The sequence below is a fragment of the Cloeon dipterum genome, chromosome X (assembly GCF_949628265.1).
Source record: "Cloeon dipterum chromosome X, ieCloDipt1.1, whole genome shotgun sequence".
Classification (NCBI taxonomy): Eukaryota; Metazoa; Arthropoda; class Insecta; order Ephemeroptera; family Baetidae; genus Cloeon; species Cloeon dipterum.
Genome location: NC_088790.1, coordinates 21,292,686 through 21,305,357, shown reverse-complemented (window position 1 = coordinate 21,305,357; position 12,672 = coordinate 21,292,686). Strand labels below are relative to the sequence as shown.

General features: G+C 38.0%; 1 protein-coding gene and 1 non-coding gene across 3 annotated transcripts in view; both read left to right on the top strand.

Annotated features, from left to right (window-relative positions):
* Positions 1-720: 720 nt before the first annotated feature.
* The window catches only part of LOC135946172 (agrin-like), a 31,597-nt gene continuing 19,645 nt past the window's right edge, over positions 721-12,672 (top strand). For both annotated transcript variants that reach the window (XR_010575494.1, XM_065494252.1), the window contains exon 1: positions 721-1,253. Coding sequence is in view for 1 of the 2 variants with exons in the window: in XM_065494252.1 (XP_065350324.1) it covers positions 725-1,253 (529 nt within the window). In the remaining variant the exon portion in view is untranslated. The remainder of the gene's footprint in view (positions 1,254-12,672) is intronic.
* Positions 6,594-6,755, top strand: LOC135947582 (U1 spliceosomal RNA). Its single transcript, XR_010575669.1, has one exon. It is a non-coding gene; the product is annotated as a U1 spliceosomal RNA (small nuclear RNA).

Here is a 12,672-nt window from a genome sequence, read left to right as displayed (position 1 = left end):
CTCAACAACGCAAATCAATTACAAAAACTAAGCAATTAATGAAATTAAAAACGCAATTGCAAAAAATTAGAGAAATGAGTCGATACAATTTTGCTGCAGATTCTTGAAAATGAATTCTGAAGGTAATTTGTTACTGTCGTTTCTCTTTATTTATTCTACAAAATGATGTTAAATTGAATTTAGTATTTTTTATTTAACACGGAAGTTTAATGACTAATGGCCCTACTGTTTGTCTAGTGTTGCTTTAAAAATTTACATGACTTTCTCCAGTTTGAATATTATACAAGGCAATACAGGCATATTTATGCAACCAAAATTGCTAGTAAATTATAGCCAAATTAAATTAATCTTAGCATTTTATGTGAAATATAGTTTTAAAATAATCGCGCGTTACCATATTAAATTATTACTGAGCAGTGTGGAGATTTATTTCCTAAAGAGCATATTATATTGTTACTGTAATGAAATTTTACTAACTGAAAGGAATTGAATAGGCAACATCAGAAGAAATAAACAACTCTCAGGGACAAATTTAATGTTCATTTTCATATAATAAAATGACTAGAGTGAAAATTGCATCGTAATGCGGATTTCTAAGTTCAATTTTCTAATTTAAAATCGTTAAAAAAATGGTTTGTGTCTTTTTATTAAAAACGGCTAAAAATCTTTTTACCTGCTTATAAAATGGTTCTAACAGTGTAATTATGTTGTATAGTTTTTAAAGATGCTGCGTCTACTCTTGATGCTGTGCGCATGCGTGGTTGCGTCGACGCTGACCACGCCGCCGTGCGTGGTTGACGATTCACTGGACGTGGACGCTGACCTGGCGCGGATCCGCCGGGCCGACCTCGTCTTCACGGCAAAAGTGCTCGGGTTTGACGACAGTGGTGACGCAGCGCAGCTGCGCGTGAAGAGTGTCTACAAGGCGGACGCCGACGTCGCCAAGCGTTTGGGGCTGCGCACCCTAGCCACCATGCAGGTTTCGGGCTTCCTTTGGCGGCCACCTGGGCCCAAGAAGGCCGGCCACGCGCAGAAGGCGCCGCTGCACAAGGGCGAAAACGTCGCCAGGAGGCACGTTCGGCCCCGCCGGGGCAACGGCCAGCCCAAGGAGTGCGCCCTGGTGCGGCCCGGGGACACCAAGCTGTTCGTCGTGGGATTCGAGGCGAGCGCCGTTAAGCTCTTCCTCGTCGCACGGCCCCTCGCCGTCACCTTAGAAACCCTGAGGACCACCCAGAACGCCCTCCAACTCAAAGGTAGGATGAATCATTAACTCTGTTGATATTTTTTTAGTATTTTAGTTTTTTACTATGGCGTGGGGTTGATTTTTATAATATTCTTACGCGTCTTTCGGAGTTAATTTGTGCATTACGTGCAATTATCACAGGGGGGAAATGCTGAGGTTCGTAAAAACCCAAAAGTTAATAAAAAAAGATAAAAACTACATTATTTTATTTTACATTCATTGTAAAAACATCCAATTCACGAAACTCGTGAATTAAATTTATAAACTATTTTGGTTCCATTTGAAATCATATGCTAACCCAAAATCTAAAAAAATGTGTATCAAAAGAACTTAAAAAATAATTAATACGATTAATACCATCGACCTATTTAAAAATATCAAACAGGGAAATATGAAAATAATCAGTGTACGCTGTGATTGAGTTTTGTCCCTCCTTCGGAAAAAAGGAAAATAAAATTAAAGATGTTTTTCAAAAACAGTTCTTTTGAATCTTCAGATATTTCAAATGAAAAAACTCCGGCTTCTATTAATAGTTTGAATTTCAGAAAGAGGAAGTAAATAAAATAAAATTGAGTTCATAATTCAAATAAATCGCTATGCCAATAATTTCGCCTCAAAACATATTAAAAAAATATGTGCGTCTCACGTCAACTTCAGTCTCCATTACCTTTTATTGCAGCAAATTGCGTGTGAGAATAAAATGTTTCGAAAATACTGTGCGCAGAGGGAAAAGAAAATTCGAGATCATACAGGATAATATCAATAAATAAGCTCCGTGCGGTCTCTCGGGGAATGCGTGCTTCAAACAAAGGTGGCCAAAGTGCAATTCAAACTGACGCGTTGCGGTTGCTTGAGTACACGGACTGGCGCAATTTATTCTGCTCGACTGCTGGCGACTGAATCTGAATCAGAGCAAATTTCATCCGCGCCCTGAAAACAGCTAGAATGCGAGAAAAGATATCTGGCCGACCAAGATCGAAAGGATCAACTTTCAAGAGACGCTACTATACTCACTTTCGCATGTCGAATTTTGCAAACAAATTCCATCAATGCCGACCTTAAGCTCGTATTGTTTTAATGTATCGAGTTACGATATAGCAAACGCGTTAGTTTTCGCAAACCTTCACTCCGCGATGAGATGGAAATATTTTGAGCTAAACTAAAATTTAAAATTAGACCTTCGCACACGTGGCTTTTATCATCTTCGAAAGTGGCGCTTGATTGACTTTGAGGCAAACATAGACGCCTTAAAATGGACCTTTTGTGATTTCCTTCCCAAACATTTTACAGTCCAGCGCTCGACAAAAGACGTAATCAAACCCTTATTCTCTTTGCATTTGTGTCGCGCCGCCTCACGCATACAAACAACAACAAAAAATCTAATAACAAACAGAAAAATCGCCTCCACCCTTTGGTCCAGAGTGATTGTGAGATGAGAAAGAAAAATATGGAGGAGAGATCGGCTTTGCGAGCCTTTGTGCGTTCAATAATTTATGAATGTAAACACGTCGCTGGAGTTTGTTGCTCACAAAAGCAGGAAGAATTATATTTCGTTATTTACGAGTTTAATGAAAAGGTATATAAACCGCAGGACGATGTAGATTTGTATGAGAGAGGATTTGTGCTGGTGAGAGAAAAATTTAGCTAAATTAATTTTCTTAATTGCAAAAACACGTTTCGGAATCAGGTAATTAATCAGTTTCTCCGCGTTGTTGAGACTTTGTGCTGCTGATGCTCGTGTACAACTTTGATTGATCTACCAGACTAAACGGCTGCGAAATGAGCACGCCTACGCACGCTGGAGATTCAGTCAATGCGAACCTCGAGAGTGTGTTACTCAGAGAAAAAAGCCCGGATTAGATTTCCATTAGGCAGCCACCGACTTTTGGCAAGATGAGTGAGAGAGACGCGCGTTATAACAAGCACACACATGATCTTCCAGAGGCGCGACCCGAGAAATTAATGGCTCGAGTTTCCACTTTTCTATTTAGATTTCGATCTCCGAAAGTGTCAACACGCCTGTGGAGAAGGAAAAGAAACTTTTGGCTTTTTCGTGCGCTGAGGTTGCTGACAGACGAAGACATAAAAGCATCGAAATGTTGAAACTAGGATGGCTTGCCATAAAGTTCCCAGTTTGAGAGGGTTAAAAATATTAAATATAATGTTTTGCTTTGAATTATGTTTCCTGAATAGCAAACGCAAAAAAAATGACAAGTCAGTCAGCATGTTGTTGCGTATATATCTATCCCAGCAAAAATATTTTCAAAAATAAAAATCGAAAGTTGTTTTTATTTTTAATACAGTCAAGGAAGGTTATACTGACAATGAGGTACGCTTAAAAATAAGATTATGCCTGATTTAAATTCGCAAATATTTTCAAATTCTCCTGATAATAATTTATAGAATTTGTTATCAAGCTTGTCTATAATTATTTCCAAGTATTTGAGATTTTTTCAACTTATCAAAATGTTCTAAATATTTCAAAATATTGTACGCGTGGCTGCCTTTTAAGAGGCGTATCAAACTCTTCAAGGTGGTCCCGTTTTTTCCTTTGGGAAAAAGCCAATAATAAACGCCTGCTTGACAAAGTGAAGAGAGGGCCCCCGCGTTTTCCTTTTTCGGCAGATGGAAGATCACCGCCTTTTTCAATCGACTGTAACAAGAAACGTGAGAGCGGCAGATCCGATGCTTATATTTGTTTTTGAGCGCGAGTGCTGGTAAATAAAAACAAATGGGGCTTTATCTGCTCGGCCAGTTATAAAATGAAGAAATTTATCTCAGCACTTTATTTAATTAGCGGGTACGGTGCGGCGAGTCCGATTACACACAGGGCAATAATCAATTTGAAAAGTACCTGTGGCCCGCTCTGTAATAAATTCTCCTGTGTAAATCTTGGCCGACGACGAACACAAGCCAATGAAGAGGATTCAGCATTCAATTACCCGCTTTGACACACACTTTTTCACGAACTGACCTCGGCTGTATTGCGTTTCAGACTAGAGGAGATGATTTTGCAGATTCGAAAGCCAGGAAATAATTTTTGTATTGAATTGGATTTAAAAATAATCTATTATGTTCCAGAAAATTCACAAAGAATTTAAAATAGGAACAAACTGCATTGCATTTCACCCTTATTAAAATCATGACTCTTTGTTATCGCTGTAATTTCCGTATTTTCTGATTATATAGGTTCTAACCAGTTTTGTATGCTGACTAGTCAAAATCAATTACAAAGGAAATTTACTTTTTATTTCTCTGCTAATCAAAACTATTAAAGAAAGCTTCTTAATTCTTCACTTTACATATTTAAGAATTTGGAGCAAAATTTAGCGACCCTAATAAAGCCGAGCGTCGGAGGCATCAGCTAGGCAAGCAGAAATCAGTCGCACTGCCCTAATTCCCTGTATTGGCAGAACCACTTCAAATAAAAACATAGCCACGGTGCATTGTTGGGTCTGTTTTTAATTTTTATCGCACCTGGATTTTTAATTTTTCAAATTTTGGTAATATTAAAAACACCGCTGTCAGAGACAAAAAATCCATGCAGAATTCCAAGAACGCGTCCAGTCCCGTGTGCTACTCTTCTTGCCCCTTGCCCTGATTCGCAGAATTCCCGGTCACACATAATTATACATACAACAGACAAGTAAGCATAAAATTTACAAAACACGTACTCATATACTCATATATTGGATAGCGTTAGCGCAGTAATGTAATAAACAAGAATCACGAACGAGCCGTAATAATCAGCGAATTAGTGATGCAATAATATCGCAATGAATTTAAAGAACAATTCAGCGATAACACCTGACGAGCCATAAGAGAATCCAGAGAAAATATTATGACTTTATCAAAGATCAAAACCATTAATTTGTTAATATGAGTCACATCGTCTTGTGAAAAAAATACGAACAATATTAAAATAACACTGAACTAAAGCGAGAAGAGAGGAAAGTGAGAATAATAAGAAGAGACTAGAATGATCTCTAAAATGATCCCAAGCCAGCGGCTGGAGCGGCTATGCCTGCATCCAGAGAGCAGAGGGGGACGCTGGTGTAGGTTAGAACGCGATCCGGCATCCGCGATCGTAGCAAGGCAGCAACCAGCAAGTCAGCATCAGCATGTTGTCACATCATGTAATGAGCACACAGACGTAAACAAACCTTTTTTCATATTTTCCTTTGGTGATGAGTGATTTTATTAATTTGTAATTAGGCCCGGGTTGTGTTGCTAGTGAATTTTCGCAATATTTGATATTTAAAATTATTATGACACGTAGATAATTATACTTAACGTATGTATCAATTCTCTCGTGTGATAATAGTTAGTTATTGTTTTCAATGCATCCTGCGAGTTAGATTCAAACTTAAAATGTATGTTCATGGTGTGTACAAAATGTGAATCGGATCATGCATATTTTTGAAGATTTATGTACATACGTACGTATTTTTACTTTTATGTAATGTACATACATACATACATTAAGGAGCTGAAACTCGAACCGTCCTAATTTTTACGGAAGAAGCAGTGAAACGATCGAAGTTAAGAGTCAAGATGCGGGCAAATCAAAGATAAGTTGTTGATTTTTTATTTAAAAAAAAAACAATCGCATGTCGCGTTGTACCTTGTAGTTACACTGAATTTTCATAAATGTACCGTAGATTTAATTGCAGATCTCATTATGTATTTATATTTTATTTAAAAAATTGCTTAAAATTTTAAAATATGTGTTGATAACACCTCGTGATGTCGTGATCTTATTATGCGCTGTCGAATGAACAACTTTAAAAAAATGTCCAAAATTCTAAATTAAAATTAATGTTGTGATACAATTGTGAATTACACATTATACATTTTATTTATTATAAAATAAAGTAAGGTGATGGTTGGTTGCTGTTGCTGGTTGCTGCTCACTCAGTGATAGGGTGATTATATAATATCGTGGAATAATTTTTTGAAACATCAGATTGAAACATTCAGCTTTTACTGCGAGTCAGGGATGACGTCATGCGTGTGTAAGAAAGAATCCATTAGGCACTGCGCATGACTAGTAATAACAGCGACTCATGCTGGCACTGCTGTCAGCGCCCCTAGCGGCTACTCAAGAACTACTGAGAAATATTGTGACCGGCCGAACACTGTTTTAGACCGAAATAAAATACTTAACTAATGCCAATCAGAAATCGTTGTATTTCATAAAAGGCCAAAAACTGTCGCATACGTGTTTCTTTAGTTGGGAGGAAACGAAGTGGGAGTGGAAACTAAGCAGGCTTAAACAAAGGCGAGCGGGCGCGACGCGAAGTGCGAGAGCGCCGTTCGGCCGGGTCTTCTCCCGTCAGTTGCGGAACTCATACTTACCTGGCGTAGGGGTTACCGTGATCATCAAGGCGGTTCCCTCAGGGTGAGGCCCTTCCATTGCACTACGGTTGGGCTGACCCCTGCGATTACCCCAAATGTGGGTAACTCGGGCGCGTAATTTTTGGTAGTGAGGACTGCGTTCGCGCTGTCCTCTTATAACAATTCAATAATAGCCCTCTCCCCCAAAAGCACTGTAGTGCAGGCAGTGCACACTGCTCAGCACAATTATGCTACAGTTCCCTAAGCCTGTATTATTATTTAATACATTCATGTGGCTCATTGTCAGTGGCTGTGGCTGTAGCAAAGTGCTCTATATCGAGGAAACGGTACTCTATGGAGTATTTATACTGCACATTTTGCGTTGACCAAATAATAGTTGTTATTTAAACCACCTAGTAAATTTTCATTTGTGATCAACGTTTCACCAAAACGCGATTGAATTGGAAAATTCTTCTGGTATGGAATATTTCAACTATTTTATTTTTTTATATTTTTATCCTTGTAAGCTCCTAATCGTTCAATTTATTATTATCTCAAGAATTCTAATCCATTTTGGCATAAAAATTGTGAAAGTTAATTTCCGCATTAAACATTTTTCTACGCAGATTAACAAAAGAAGGATCTGCTTTTGTATGCGGGGCACATCTGATCTGTACCGAAACCGAAAAAGGATCTCCAAAACAGGCGACGCCCCTTCTCGAGTGTCTCAACGCTGGAAAAGAACAATTTTATCTCCGCCTGCATCTCGTTTTTCTTTCTCTCCGAAGAAAAAGACTCTTCTTATTACACATTATTTTGGTCTCGTGCATCGGGTGGTCATAATTTATATTTTTGAAAATTTCTCCCAGAGCTGCAGCTTTCACGATTTTCTTACCGATTTAATAGCGGACGGCATTTCCAAATTTGGCACCAAGCATGGAGGCATCCTCCTGTTCACTGATGTTTTATGGTGCACGTGAAAAGGACTTTATCTCGTGGCCCGTCGTGTCGCTCTTTAAGAAGAGATAATGGGAAATTTTAAGAGGGTCTGCAATAAAATTGTTTCTCTAATAAAGTAATTTAAATCTCCACACAACTATGCTGTAAAATTAAATGAATGGCGTGCATTTTCTTCCAGCGCAGACAAAAATTTACAACACCAATAAATTCTAAATGATCGAAGGTCATGCGTCTAAGTGCGTTGAATTATTTTGAATTTAACATACGCTCTAACCAAGAATTAAGAATTATCCAGACAAGCGAGACGAGGAAAAAATATGCAGTGGCATTAATAAATAAAAGTTTTCAGATTCCAATTAGGGGAGCTCTCAACAGCAGAAATGCGAGCGTCCCTTTTATCAAACATTTATTCACCTCTTTTGACCCTTCCGACGCCGCGCCGGGTTGGGCAACGGTAATAACAAACGAGAAGATGAGCTAAAAGGGATTCACGCCCAATTATCTCCCCCGTCGTTAATCAAATTCCCGACTCATTGAAGTGCGAGAGACGAAACGAAACAATGGAAGAGGAGGATTAAACTGGCCGCTCAGACTGAACAGAAAAATTTTCAATTAAATATATCAACTGATGTAGAATAATTGCAAGCTCACAGGTTGGTAAGATGACTAAATTTGTATTTTTAATGAAATAATATTATATTAAAACGAACTCTAACGTGGTTCATTATGGTATATATATTCTAAATGTAGCTCAAAAAATTTAATTTGTAAATTGATATAAAACTTAAATAAATATTTATGTTAAATCTCACTAACTGAGTCAGAAATAGTATTAAATTCAATTACGTTTACATCTTTACCAAGCTCCAAAGTATAATTAAATTTATTGCGATATAGTTTTGTCATCTTGAAAGATAAATTGCTTTTAACTCAGCAAACAACTTTTAACTTTTTACCCATGTTTGCCATTTTATTTTTTGCGAATCAAGAAGAGCGGCTGGCTTTTATTCCCCTGCCTCGAAGAGGCAATTAGCAGCTCATGGGCGTGACTGGCAAAACAAATCTAAACTAAGGACGAGTTCGTATTTGTTCACTTCTCATATATGGTTTCAAAAGCTGTAGAAAGTGCCGCTCTGAGTATAATCTTTCAGGGTTGGTCGCTCTCGCCATTCAGAACATTTTCGTCTCTAACGCGCCTTTGTTTTGACTAATTATCCGTGGCTTTTTGTATAGTTCGAAAAAAACGTCTTTCCTAATAATCAAGTTAAACTGTCAGAGACGTGTACTGAATTGTTAAAAAGTTGTATGCATATGGAATTTTTACTTTTTTACGGTCTGAAATCAAAAATTTAGTTTTTTTTCTTGGAAACACGGCGTACACATGAGAATAATTAACTTTTAAGATTTTTGCGATATTTGTATCGAAACCACACACATTCGCAAATAATTGATTGTGGAGTTGATGGGCCCTTCGGCGGGATTGAAAGTGGAGGAGGATTACATATTATAAATTGCGGCCTCATTATTCAGCGCGGAATTATTTATTCTTGTATGTGGTGCGCGCGTAGAATATTGAATTTCTTCCCTGGTTCGCCACGCAAATTGCGGCATCAGCTCCGATATGCGAAGCCAGTATGATATAATATGATATGGTGCACAGCACACGATTAACTCGCAACAGCTGGATATAATTAATTTGTTTCCGAGCTAAATTTCACATCGATTCGTTTGCGTGAATTTATTGCCGTTATATTTAAGCTGTGTGCGGGGATGATAAAATTTGGCCAAACATTTTTATGGTGTCGCTTTTATGGAGATACCAGGCTCGCGTTCGTGATATACCTCCATTCTGAATTTATTTTAATATTTAAATGAGGCGCGCGATTGGGCACGAAACCAGTTTTCCTTCCACTCAGCGCAAATAATAAACTGTTTTTGCAATGAATAAGTCATGCAAAGAGGCAGATTAAGAGATAATGATTCTCTTGGCGGCCGCCGGCGGCCGAGATTTCAGCGGCGACACCGATCTGTGAGCACTTGAAAGCTATTTTGTATAGCTGCTTCCACGTACATTTACATAAATTTGAGTTGAAAAATGGCCGAGTGTGATAAAGATCTCTGATTCTTAACTCTGTTGATTGCATTTTTCTGCCTGTAGTACAACATTAAAGGGGCTGGGGAATTTCACGCTGATGTATATTTTTTGTTGCTTAAGATGACGCAAACTTTATGTTTTTTTTGGTCCAATGTAAAATTATCAGCAATTTTTCTCTCCCAGAAAGAGGAGATAATTTACGAACTAAAAGCTGTGTGTTATCTCTGCAGCTCCTCCAAGTAAATTGAAAATATGAAATAATTGTAGTTGATGCGAGTGTATTTTCAAGCATCTTTATAAACAGTTAGGATTTCCCACATTTATGCACTGTATTTCCAGGGTCAATTAATTTTAATCAGATTACAAGTGAACTCTGCAAAACCACATTAGGCAAAAAAACAAGCATTTGCTTAGATTCATTGAAATATTTGGCTATATAGCAAAATATGTATTTTCGTATCATGTACAATTTTGGCAGCTTATATAATAATATACTATACTTATAAGATAAGTTGCAATCAAGATTCCATCGTTATTAAATGTTATCTTACATGCTACTAAATTATTACAGAATAAAAGAATGACAGATGACATAGAAACAAAGTCTTGACCATAGTTTTTTCATAAATGTGGGCAACAAATTTGCTATAAAATATTGTCTTTACAACGAGTTTTCTAGATGCAAAGATAACTTTTTTGCATGTTTCTAACTAATATTCTTTGACTATTTTACATCCCTATACGTGACTTGCTTGTCCTTCAAAACAGATTTGTTTCTCTACCTTTTGTTTACTTTAACGATTACTATGGGCTGGAAGAGATCAAAAAATACATTTTCTCGAATGTGTCCAAACTATTTATACTATTTATCAGCCGCTCTCTCGCTAACAGACCAATCCGAAAATGCTTCGTGTTTATTGTCCTAAGCAAAAGGGACCGCAAAATCCTGCGAGAATGAATGTGTCTACCTGGAAACCACGCGCGACCGCGGCACACACTCACTTTATAATATGCGTAAACACACGCAAGTTGTTTCTCTCTGCCGACGCGCGATTTCTCTAAAACAGCATCCTCGTACTGTTTTACAAGAGGATGATAAAAAACAAAGGGAACATGTACCCACCGCGAATGATTCATTTTTCGCTCTTTGCAAGCGGCTGCTGAATGAAAATAAGGCGCGCGCGTTATTCCTTGTATTTTATATTTATCTCGTGCGCGGCAAGTTGTGGAGAATTTTGCTCTGGCAAAATAAACATACGCGGGAGCCGTACACACGGCTCAGGCCCTTTTTGCTTATTGTGGCGCTGTTTGGAATTCAGCACCATTCATTTGAAATGAAAGATGGTGGAAAAAGCTCTCATATTTCTTCTTATCTCGTACAAAATACACGCATAAAAAGCTTTTAGTTGCAAACGGGAATTTTCTTTGTATTTCAAATTTCAAGCAGAGTTATTTATGTGATTGTCACTAATCCATTTAGTCAGATTTATACTAAGCATATGAAAATACGGATTTGTGTTACTTTCATAAAAAATATCAAATGTGAAAACTATGAACTCCCAATAAATAATACTACTCAGCTAGTATACGATAAGTAGAAAGTTAAAATTTCGTCATTCGCGGACAGTTGACAAAATTTATTGAATTTAAAGTAAAATTCGCGTTATATTTAACCTACCTAACAAACATCTGGTTAAAGAATTTGCACATTTCGATGCCCTATGGCCTCAATAAAATAATAACTCAAAGAGCTCGCAATAGAAGTCGAGGGAATAAAAATCAATTTTCCCAATATCAAGGCCTAAGCAATGAAATATAGCCTCACTTGTCGGTGTAGAATGCACACTAGTATGCAGCAGAAATATATGCGTGGCAGTAAATTTTACCAGCGTCGATTCTCGTGCACCGTCTGGCGCCTCGTGAGGAAATTTATTGTTGTTGGGCTGCGCGCGTGGGCACTTTCGTCGCGCGGCGGGCGCTTACAAAAAATGAAATCGCGCACACACACGAGAGAACGACTTTGCAGCTACCCACAATAGCAGCAGAGAATAAAACGTGCGAGCAAACAGCTCATTACCAAATAAAATAAGTGTTGATGTTTGTAAAATGTGGTGGATGGCGGCGGGCGGGCGAAAAACATATTTATGACTGGCTTTACTTGTATTTTTGGTGGTTGGCTCACAAAAAATGAAATATTTGACTCTCATCGGCATTAAAGTAGGCATTAAATTCTTTTGGTGAGATTTATTAAGGTTGGAAGGGTCTTTTCTGACAAGAAAATCCCCAAAAAAGAATTGTCACAGAAAATAAATTCCGCAGTTTCCCCCCATAATCCAATTTTGCGGAGCTGAATCTTCTGCCCTTGCCATATAAATTTCCAACTCCTGCTCTGGACTGCTACACAGTTTAAAATAATTTAAAAATTTTAATAAAATGAAAAATTTAAAAAGGAGTTAGTATTAGGCGGTTGGCGGTTTGGAGAAAATTATGTGAAATAATATAAAGGATAAACAAACGAGTCCCGTAAGTCTACTCTCACATTTTATCCCTTTCATCTTGAGCTTTTTCCGCGACCTCTGATGCTGAAAATCACTTCTTTTGGCTGCGCTCTCAAGAGTAAAAAGCTTTTATTGGCCATTGTTTTTGTGCCCGCAAACAATATTTCACTTTTTCCTGGCGCCGACCGCCGCACTGAGCGCACAGTAAATCATTCCTCGGCCTCCGAGCAAAAAGCAAATATACTGGATTTTTATTATTATTTTCGGGACACGCGGTGAAAATAAATTACCAATTTATTCTCTCAGGCGTTCTGTGCAACGCATCATTGTATTTCGCCTATTTATTATCCCTAGATCTCTCATTTGTAGTTAATTTGCAAGTTAGACTTAGGATTTGCAATTTGCGTAAAGCTCCTCTTTTGGCACTGCCCTTCAGGCAGTGTTGGAGGACCGAGGACACAACCATCCTCCCCATAGTGCGGAGGACTTGGTTAGTGTCCGGCTTGTGTCGTCGCGCCCCGACGAACTCAAGCTTAAGT